The sequence below is a fragment of the Gavialis gangeticus genome, unplaced genomic scaffold, assembly GCF_001723915.1.
Source record: "Gavialis gangeticus isolate Ggan-Ray unplaced genomic scaffold, GavGan_comp1, whole genome shotgun sequence".
Lineage (NCBI taxonomy): Eukaryota > Metazoa > Chordata > Crocodylia > Gavialidae > Gavialis > Gavialis gangeticus.
Genome location: NW_017729022.1, coordinates 49756998 through 49768123, shown reverse-complemented (window position 1 = coordinate 49768123; position 11126 = coordinate 49756998). Strand labels below are relative to the sequence as shown.

Here is an 11126-nt window from a genome sequence, read left to right as displayed (position 1 = left end):
GTGAGGTGGTGCAGGCTCCCACCCTGGGGGTTTTTAAGAGGAGGTTGGATGACCACGTTATTGGGGTCATTTGACCCCAGTGCTCTTCCTGCCATGGCAGGGGGTCGGACTAGATGATCTGCTCAGGTCCCTTCCGACCCTAGAAACCATGAAAAGTCAAGCATTGCAAATTGCCTAAGTCTCTAAAGATCAACAAGTGATTTTGGGTGCCTTCATGTGTTTGCACATTCAGCATGAGAGACCTGGAAGAGGCCAGATGGTACTAGTACTTTCGGGGGGGGGGGGGGGGGGGGAAATCAAGCTAGTTTAGGTTGGGTAATCAAAAAATTGTCAGTCATTTTTGAAAATGATGGCCAAGGTGCCTACAACACCATTAATGGTGCATTAGAGTTTATATATTTTCTTTTCCAGTTTTTCAAGTGGATATATTTGCATTCTCCTTCCTATTGTTAGATGCTTCCAATAAAACTGGAGGATTAAAGGAGTCGATATTTACTGTAATATTAACTGCTCATGCATAAAATATGAGATTTTCCATATCACACTATTTCTGGTTGGATAAAGTGAACTTATGCCTGATAGACTTCCAGAAGGATTTTTATATGTGGTTGGTCAGATATAATTGGTCTAGTTAAAAGTTTGCAAGGAAAAACAAAAACAGCCTGGAAATTAACTTGTTTTCCTACACTTGAAACATTTACACAGACAGTTACAAGAACATGGCCAGTGATCAGCTAAACCACATTCATGCTGTACAAAGAACAGAATTTGTGATTTTAACCTGTGTCCACCCACCATCTGAACATACTGAGTGCCTGCACTAGCTTTCTGTAGAAAAGGGGGCTTATATTATATCTCCACATACCAACCACATGAGGGCAAGTAATCAAATACTCAATCAGATCTAAATCTATCTATTTCTGAGCACTGTTACATATACATTCAAGTTGAAGTTGCAGGTCTCCAAATATGTACAAAATGTTAACTTATTCAAAGCAAGCTGCAACACTATATCCAAAGCATTCACATGACACAGAGTATAGGAGACAGGCAGAGGAAGGGTTGGGTTTAAGGCACTGGACTGTGACTTAAACCCGATTTGGTCTGCCACAGACTCCCTCTGAGACCTAAGGAGAGTCAAAATTTCAAAAGAGAACTCAGTATCTTCAATCAGCCAGCCTCTGATTGATCCAATTCAAGCATGGATTTTTTAAAGATGGCAGCACACAGTGGTTACTTAACCCTTTTCAAAACCTGGTCTCCACTGTATTGGACATCCAGACTTACAATTGTTGGACCTGCTTTACCAGAAGAAATAGGTTCCTAATATCACTGCACTATTTTCATTCTTACCCCATAGTGACCAATGGTGTTTAGCTTTGTTTTCCCATCTTCCAGAATCGGGGAGGACTCATCTATATCTGACAGTTCTTTTTGCTGTGCACCAGACTGAAGTTCTGTAAAACAATCACAACAGACAAGCTATCACACACTAAACCAATCCCCATTCCCTGTATTTTGAATTATATGTTATTTTTGGATTGATGATCCTGATCTGAGTTTTGCTAAGCACCATCTATGTGCTAGTTCCTATGAGTGTGATTTTGTAGGCTCTGGACCATCTTGGGACTGGACCACTTGAAGGTGTATCCCCTTAGGCCAGAGGTGTCAAACATACAGCCTGTGGACTGGATTTGGCCTACAGACCTGGGTCATTCGGCCCTTGATGGGTGGGCGGAAGAACCTTCCTGAGGCTGTATCCAAATGCCTGGGTGTGGGAAGAAGCCCAGTGGCTTGTTCCTAGGATGATAGCCAGGCACCCAGGTGACAGCTGCCCCACTGAAGGTCCATCAGCACCATGCCTCAGCTTGTTCCTAGGGAAACATACAAGTGCCCATGATGCCAAAGCCTCTTGCCACAGGGTCCTGGACCAGAAAGGGGTGTCCATGAGCCCATTCCAGCCCAAGGAGCCAGCCCTGAACTAATCATCTGACCAGTGGACTGACCTTTTCCAGCATCTGGCCCATGAGGCTACCCCTGGCTCAGGCTGTTCAAACTACAAAGCATCTAGTCCAATGGTCTCCAACCCTTTTAAAGTATGAGATCACTTTTTAAATTAAAGTGCAACCCAGGATCTACCGCATGCCACCCTCAAGTCCACCCTCCCCAGCAGGTTGGTCCAAGGAGGTGGGGGAGGGAAAGGTGGGGGTGGTACATGGTAGATCCTGGGTTGCACTTTAATTAAAAAAAGTGATCTCACTGCCCCTGCAGTGAGGAAGGGAGTGGAGCAGAGGCAGGGCCCGGGATGAGTGGGGCCCTGGACAGGCTGGATGGTGGGAGGACTGGAGCCCAGGTGATTCATAGAGCTGTGTGGGGGGCTCTCACTGCTGTGTGCACTCTGGCAGAGGCCTGGGGGGGCATGTGCCCCCCCAATCTGTGGGCACATTTATCCTATGAAAGGTGGTATATTTTTAACAAGCACTAATGTGTTATATCTTAATACAGGTAAGGAAGTTGGAGTTTTCATATGCTAAGAAAGGCAAGGAACTAGGGTTTTCATATGCTAAGTGGTAGATGTAACCCTAGGGGCAAGTTCACAGTTTGACCATTAGTAGATCTGTGATTTTCCCCAAAATTTGTAATGACAGTCTTGGACTAACAGCAAAGCCCGAGGCAGATCTCTTAAACAGTAAGCTTTCCAGAGATGGTAGCAAACAGAGGATAATGAAGATACAGTGCAAGGCACTCACTTACCAAGACCAATTTCATCAAGCTGAAGACCATAAAGGGAACCATTCTTATTTACAAAAGCTTGAAAGATCTTCTCCTTGGCTTGCCCTATAGTATCACAATCCAGAACACTGACTGAGATAGTCTGACAGGTATCTGCATTCTCATTATCTGGGGTTTTTTCAAAGATGATATTCAGTGTCTGAAAGAATACAAAAAGTTATTCCAACTAACCGAAAATTGATATGATGCATTATATAAACCTACAGGCTTCACAGTAATGAACACTGAGAATCAAGTGTTATATATGGGATTTAAGAAGTATACCCTTACATTATTTTATTAACAGTAAAGATTGTTCATTGGAGTTAAATAGTAATCAGCAGACCTACAAAAAATGGGGAGTCAGAAGAAAATATATAACCTACATATGCCAAACAAAAATGTATGTTTGACACCCTGATCTAATGGAAACATGACTGAGGATGTGACTCAATGAGAGAAAAATTATTAAAAGAGGAAGAAACTAAAAATGTCTTTATTTTTTCCTGCTCTCATGGGAAATAGAGAAGTTGGTTATCTCAGACTACTGTGTAGACTGGCCTTTTCTCTTATAATTGAAAATATTAACAATTTTAATAGATGTAGAGTGGTTCTTTCTGTTTTAATATCAACCATGAGTGGAAATTATCATGCTAGGGTGAGGAAAGAGAAGTATCCTATGGAGACACTAATTAACTTCACTGTTTCTGTACAAACACAAGGAGTATTAAAAACAAGAATGCACAACTGCAAACATCAGGATTTAATGAACAATAGGAGGTAATTGAAGTAAATGAGAATGACTAAATCAGGACACTGAGATGTTTAATTACCAGGATAATGAGCCTACTGAAAGGACAGACTGCATGGAACAGGAGCATATGTGGGAATGGTGAGGGTGGACACTATGCCTGAAGAAAGAAGTGAAGACTGGCAGAGATGCTTTGGGTCGTGTTTGATGGGAATAGCTATTAAAAAAATCATAAATTAATATTAAATGACTTGGGGCTGGAAGTGATATTAAAATACAAAAAAACACCTGTCATTGTTAGAGCTGACTACAGTGTAACATTAAAAAGTTTTCCCATAGAAATCTGCATCCATCAGAACTCAGCTGCTTCTCTCCAGAAGGAGCTGAGCCCTGCTACCTAAGTGCAGAAGTCATTGCATTGACTTTAATAGGCTTTGCGTTATGGGCCTGTAGACTACTAGCACTGCATGGATAAGGATGACTGTATCAGATTTTATCTATGGAAAAACTCCTGTTGAATTTGTATATCTGGCCTCTAGTTCATTCTACTCAGAGTAGTGGGACTCCTAGCTAAACTGTCTTTGGTAGTGTTAATTGATTCTCTCGCCACAGTCAATTCCTCTTCCTCTTCCTCTTCCTGGAAATATAATCCAGCTGATTTTGTAACCTTTCAATTTAACTCTTGTTTTTGAAACAACAAAAGCAAAGCTTCTCTCTCCCCTCTGTTGCACCTGTTTTTTCAGCATTTACATTCTCATATTTTTCCATGGAAGGTGCTGTACAACCTCCTCATAAATCAGTCTGCCAGAAATTGAGCCCTCCGTATCTACACTGTCCACCAGAAAAAAGCAACAATTACCATTCTTTATGGTAAACTTCAAGAAGGAGGAAGATATCCAGAAGTGTCTGAACTGCCACAGCACACTACCCTTTCCCTGGGATTACCTTGATTGAATCTAACTTTGTGGTTATTTTAAGTAAGACAAAATAGCTAATAGCTGCTAGGGTGGCTAAGCCAAATCCAACACAAATCAGGAGGAACAAAAAGTTGCTCAACATGGTGGCTGTTCAGTAGTCTATTGTAGGACAGTTTGGTTGTCTCCATTCAGTTCCTTTGGAACAAGGGTCCACCTGTCAAAGCTGTCCAATTGGTACCCGATAGTTACACTCAGCAGAGGTCTAAGACTAAGTGGAGTGAGATGGAATGACTAATTTACATAGAAACCAAGACTTCATATTCTAGTCAAAGCATATTTGCTGTGAGATATGGAGAACTATGCACTGCTGCCTCCCATATTATGTGGACTTTGGTTTCTAGGCCTGTCAGCTGGAAGGCTGACCAGAAAATTCTGGGGACAGGAAACAGTCCTTGCTTCTGCCTAACATCTCTCACTCCCTCCAAACAGCATCTTCAGGCTACTAGAAAACAAGAGTAAGCAATCATCATTCGCAACAATGTAATAATGCAAACCTGGCAGAAGCCTGGCTTATTATGGGCTAAACCCAAAAAATCTGCCATTTCCTTTCTGCTCACTGAACTTTCACCCTTGAGGAAGACAATCCTCATGACATTAAAAAGTTTCACGTTAGTTGAAGAGTAAAAGGAAGCTTTTGAGATGTCAAGAACAACTGGTATGGAGAATCTCAAAATGTGACCACCGGTAGCAGGACAAAGGAACTATTAACACTAAAAACAGAAATAAATGGCAATTAGCACTCCACCTTGCTATCCAAATAACAACAGCCAATTAATGCTCACAACAGCTCTGTAGGGTAGGGAACATTATCCTTCCCTATTTTACCAATCAAGAAATGAGACAGAGCAGAATTATGTCATTTGCCTAAGGACAGTAACTGCAAGAACTGGGATAAGAACTAGAACGTCCTGGCTCCCTGTCCAACAGTTCTGCTTAACATTTATTTTGGATCTATTACTATAAATTAAAAAAAACCAAAACACTTGAGTACCATGGTCACAGTACCATCATTAACAGTACTCAGATACCTGACATTTTCAGAGACTTCTATCCCACAGGTGCCTAAGTTTTCATTTACTGGCATTTGCAAAGCTGCTGAAGAACTGGCACTCATCTCTACAGCTAATGAGCTGCTTGGAGCCAGCCCTAGGTCCAGTACATGGTCCCAACTGGACCCTGCACACCTGGATTGGGCCCAGGGGCCCAAAGGCCTCTCCCTTCCCTCTCCTGGCCCCGTGTAGTGGAATCGAGCTCTGGATCCCAAGCTACCCTCATCTGGCCTCATATGCCTGGATCTGGCCAATTGGCTGGGGATCAAGCACACCTGACTTGCAGGATTCTCAGTGGAAAATAATTTTTAGAAGGACGAAACAAAATTCCAGAGCAGCAGGCTGCCTAGCGGTTATACCCCATTGCCTCACTGAGCAGACACCTACACTTAAGGATCTGGGCTTTTCTAAAATTTAAAAATTCATTCAATTATTAGTAAAACCATCAACTACTTTAAACCGCCAAGCAACAGAGGATCAGCCACAGAAAAGAAAACAACCCATGAATTCTTTCATCCCGCACACAAATAGCAGTGCATTCACGCTTCTTCTTCTCTAGAAGCCTTGGTTAAGAGACTGTACATTGCAGTAAGCCCTGAAGGTTTCCGTAGTCAAGGTACTGCTAAGTAGAGTAGCGAAGGAGACAGAATGGGTTTGAAAGCTGAGAATCCCTCATAAAAATAATCTGCTGGTGGTGTTCAGGCTTGGGAGCTCTACTGATGATAGCTGTGGCAATACTGCATAGGAAGGCAATCTGTTAAATAGGCAGAATTTAAATACCACCCCTAAAATGGGGGTAATAATATTTCTCTCTCTCAGGAATACTGGAAAGTACTCAGATAATAAGCAATATGTAAGCTAAAGTGAACAAGCAAAACTGCAAATGAGCCTCTTTTTCTGCTATAATTCTTTGTAGAAAATCATTTCAGGGTGATGAAACAATATATGACCCAATAAAACACATTTTAAAATCATAAAACACATTTAGCCTGCCTGAATGTAAAATGCCTGACTTTAACAAGCCTTAATCATAAACCAATTAACTTCAGAAGCACCATATTTATACACAGATTGTAAAGGTGGAAAAGTCATTGGTGAGTGCCAGAAAATTCAGAAATGGCTCTTAGGATTGATAAAGACCCTGAAAGTCAGACAACATTAAGCCAAATAGATGCACTGAAACCTTGGAGAAACATGATCAGGCATTTTTCAAAGTGCTTTAGCTTTGTAAGGGAAACTCAAAAAAAGGACAAGTTAATTTACGGAAAGACTCAGGAGGAAATTACAGGCCGTCTAGTGTAACCCTGTAATATCCAGAGTTAAGATTCGTGGACTAGAAATTAGTGGCTAGCAGCAGGAAGTCACAACTCTCTGCATGAAGGATTAAAACAGGTTGCAAGAAAGACTTAAAGACTATTTTAAGAAGAAACAGGCAAATGCTTGGGAGGGAAAGACTTGATTGTGGATTGGCTCAGAAATTGCCTGAGAGACTGGGAAAATAAAGAACATTTTTCACCCTCGTATGAACATAACAATGAGGTCTGAAGACTGAGGACTTTTTTTGGATTTACACTTGCTTCTGAAAATGAACAGCAAGCCGTGAATGAGTATCTAAGTGACATACTATTAAAACAGCAGCAGATGGCAAAAGAGCTGTGATTAAAACAAATTGATGTAAAATAATGTTTTTCCTCTAAGAACATAAAGATCATCTGTGAAATGGAAAGGAGGTACTATATACAGCGCACAGTTTTTCACTCCAGCTCTATATTAAACTATAAAGACTTCTGTATGTTATTTCAACTGTCTCATTTGTAAACCGAAGGCATTTCCATGTACCAGACGGAGAGAAAAAACTGAGACGGAGTGTTGTTCATTAAAAAAGTGTTAAAAAACCTTGAAAACAAAAAGACTTGTGTTAGATGCAAAGAGGTTAGTAGCTGTTAGTCTGAAGTCAGGGAGAAGCTAGAGCAGAGTGGTGGGACCTTAGGGCATCTTTACATGTGCTCCCAGGATGGTGGAGGGGCATTTTAATTACAGCGACTTCAGTAGCCACTCTAATTAAAATGCCCACTGCATCTCGTGTATTCAGTGTCCCACGCTTCAAAAATGGCAGTGAGGACACTTTAACTAAAGCTCGTTCAATGAGATTTAATTGATGCACCCCCACCACCATACTGAAGCACAAGAATGCTGATGCACAAGACACAAAGGCTGCTGGAAGCTGCTGTGATGTGCTGCAATTACAGCACATCAGAGCAGCATCTCTGCATGTCTACAGGCACCTTTAGAGACTAACTGCTTCAGAGAAGCTTTAGTAGGCAGATCTATTTCATCAAATGCTATGAATGGACTCAGTAGTCTCTCCTCCCCCATTCCTTTCCTATTTAAAACACTGCTTTCTCCAGTCCACTCACAGCACCTGATGAAACACGACAGAAGTGCAGTGAACATGAAGACATCAGCCCAGTTTATGTCTTTTCTACAGCAGTAAGCACAATCATCAACCAAAAGATTCCTCAAAGATTCTAGATTAGCTAAAAAATGCTACAGAAAATGATACAGAACTTAATCCTTGATTTGACCAGTAATTGATGGGGAAAGGAGCATGTTCACCATGCACATTGTTCAATTTTGTCTTATAATTCAGTTTCCTGTGATCTCCACAATTCGCAGTGGAGGCAAAGGCTGCTGATGGACACCCCTAAAAAGTTGCAAGATCCTCAAGAGTTCCTTTATTCCTAACAAAATGTGAGCATCAGGCCCATATCTAGCGTAGCTTATTTGGAAACTGGATTCTATTGTTCTATTTCTGTCCTCTCCAGCCCACCCATTATTCCTTCTTTGTAGATTAAAGGCTTCCAAGAACCAGACATTGAATAGTGTCTTGTATGAGCTTCCTCTCACTTGGAAAGTCCTTTATGTTAGGAAAGCACTGACCTGACTGAATATTTTGAACAATCTTTGTACAGGACAAACATGTCCTAGCTTACAGATTGGCCATGTAGAGACTACAGATTTTTTTCCCATTACCTAGTTTAGCTTATCTGACCCCTTTGTTCCTATGGGGTTACAACTTGTTTGCCTCTCTCAGCACAGCCTCTCCCCTCCCTTCTCTTTTGTATGCTAATCACTCCTCCTATTTCACAGCTGTCAGGAAATAACAGGATGTATAAAGCCAACACCAAAGGATAGCCTGTACTTACTGGCTGGCATAATACCACCTGATAGCAGAAGAAAGGTAGCGAGCCAAAAAGATCAGAGCAGATGGAAGACTTCAGGCATCAACTCGATGGTCACACAGAAGTAATTAAATGGCTTAAAGCGTGAAAGAGTTTTGTGACCAGTGTTGCACCCTTGGACCTGATAGCTAATGGGGCATGACTGAGGCTATAAAAGGAAAGATTATGCGCAATCAGATGCCCTGAAATGGAAGCCCAGGAGGACCTTCCGAGAGGGGCTGATGCAGACTAGTCAATATACTGATGCCTGAACCACCTGCATATGCAAACTGGGAAATCAAAAACAAACATTATCAAATGTGGCTACTTGAATAATACGAATATATGCGAGTGCAGTGAAGTGCTGACCATGGAGCACCGGCTCATTTGCCAACTCCTTGGCAAGACCTGTACTAAGGAGGACCTCACTGTAGCAATGGAAAGAGCCACTGCTTGTGCAGAGTTCTGCAAAAACATCTAATTTATGACAAGGAGAAGGAGAAGATTATGATGATAACGGCTATTTGATAGCCTGCTCTGTATATGTCTTTTCACAGCATCACATGAAGTGAGCTTTGGCTTATGAAAGCTTATGCATCTCTGATCCATTTAGTCTAAGGTGAACCTCTATACTCCCTTCTGTCAATCTACTAGTTTTCTTCCACTTTAATTGCGCATGGCTGGTCTGGGCAACCCAGCCAGTTATAGCAAGACGGGAAAGACAAAGCCATCCTTTGAGTTTCTTCTATTTTTATTATCAACTGCCTGAAAAATTTCATGAACTGCAACCAGGTCTCTCCCCCTACCCTGAGCTACTCACTTCCATTACCAAAAATAATAAGACCTGAGGTTTATGAAACCCAGCAGTGTTGAGTTTATGAAAACACTAGCAACACCAAGGTCCAGGGCCCTCTGAACTGTAAAGCATGCTAGTCCCACTATCAAAAAAGCTCAAATTGTGATCCCGTATTTATAGGTACAGAAATAAGTTTCTATTCCACAACATGAGGCAAGCACTCTTTTATGCCTCTTACTACTGATTTCAATAAGAATTTGGCCTGATACTAAATTGTGGGGTGAAGTGAACACTTGGGAGGGTAGGGAACAATTGCAGGCAGACTTGGACAGGTTAGAAAAACAGGTAGAACACAGTAGGAGGCAGTACAACAAGGACAGGTGCAGAGTGCTGCACCTAGGGCATAAAAATATCCAGCATACCTACTGACTGGGAAGTGACCTTCTCAGCAGCACAGAAGCTGAAAGGGATCTCAGGGTCATACTGGACTCCAAGATGAACATGAGTCTTCAGTGTGATGAAATCATCAGCAAAGGTAACGACACTTTATCATGCATCAGCAGATACATGACAAAGAACCAAGGAGGTGATACTGCCCCTCTATGAGGCATTGGTCAGACCGCAGTTGGAGTACTGCACCCAGTTTTGGGTGCTGTACTTCAGGAAGGATGTTGATAGACTCGAGAGGGTCCAGAGGAGGGCCACTCGTATGGTTAGGGGCTTACAGGCCAAGCCTTATGAGGAGAGCCTGAGGGACCTGGACCTCTTCAGCCTCCGCAACAGAAGGCTGAGAGATGATCTTGTCACTACCTACAAATTCATTAGGGGGGCGCAGCAAGGAATCGCAGATGCTCTGTTCACCAGGGCATCTCTTGGGGTAACACGGAACAATTGTCATAAACTGACAGAGAGCAGATTTTGGCTATACATCAGGAAAAACTTCATGGTAAGGGTGGCCAAAACTTGGAAAGTGTGTCCAAGGGAGGTGGTGCTGTCTCCTACCTTGGGGGTCTTTAAGAGAAGGCTGGATAGGCATCTGGCTGGGGTCATCTGCCCAGGCAGGGGGTTGGACTCTTTCCTGCCCAGGGCAGGGGGTCAGACTCGATGATCTGTTGAGGTCCCTTCCAACCCTAGCATCTAGTTTTGAAAATCCCACAAGTCATCTATTCTATGCATCTTCAGGTATCTACATACCTTTAAAAACCTGGCCCTTGGGATCTAAATATTTGTAGCTGTGCCTTTCTTAAATCAACCACCTCTATGGCTTCCTACCATTCTCCTTTTGTTGTTTTTGTACTTTGCTCTGAATAGTTCTTAAAGTGATTTTCAGTTGGCAGATGTTGTAGGGTAAGGGGAGAAAAATGTACTCATATGGGTAGTAGAATAAAAATTTCACAAAATATCAGAAGATTTGCAATGTAAATATGAGTTGGCAACTACGCATATACCCAGATGAACCTAGGTCAAGGCACTTTGATTGAGGCTGAAAGAAGACTGCAATTTTGTAAGCAATGATTTCTTTGTGAAGGCAGCAAGCAGCATATCTGATCTCCTTTCAGA

At 42.1% G+C, this 11126-nt stretch overlaps 1 protein-coding gene across 1 annotated transcript in view; it reads right to left on the bottom strand.

Annotated features, from left to right (window-relative positions):
• Window positions 1-11126, bottom strand: part of PLXNC1 (plexin C1) — a gene marked incomplete at its 5' end in the record, with an annotated part of 102759 nt that overhangs the window by 12236 nt on the left and 79397 nt on the right. The window contains 2 exons of the mRNA XM_019515795.1: window positions 1354-1457; window positions 2755-2932. Of these exons, the coding sequence (XP_019371340.1) occupies window positions 1354-1457; window positions 2755-2932 (282 nt within the window). The remainder of the gene's footprint in view (window positions 1-1353; window positions 1458-2754; window positions 2933-11126) is intronic.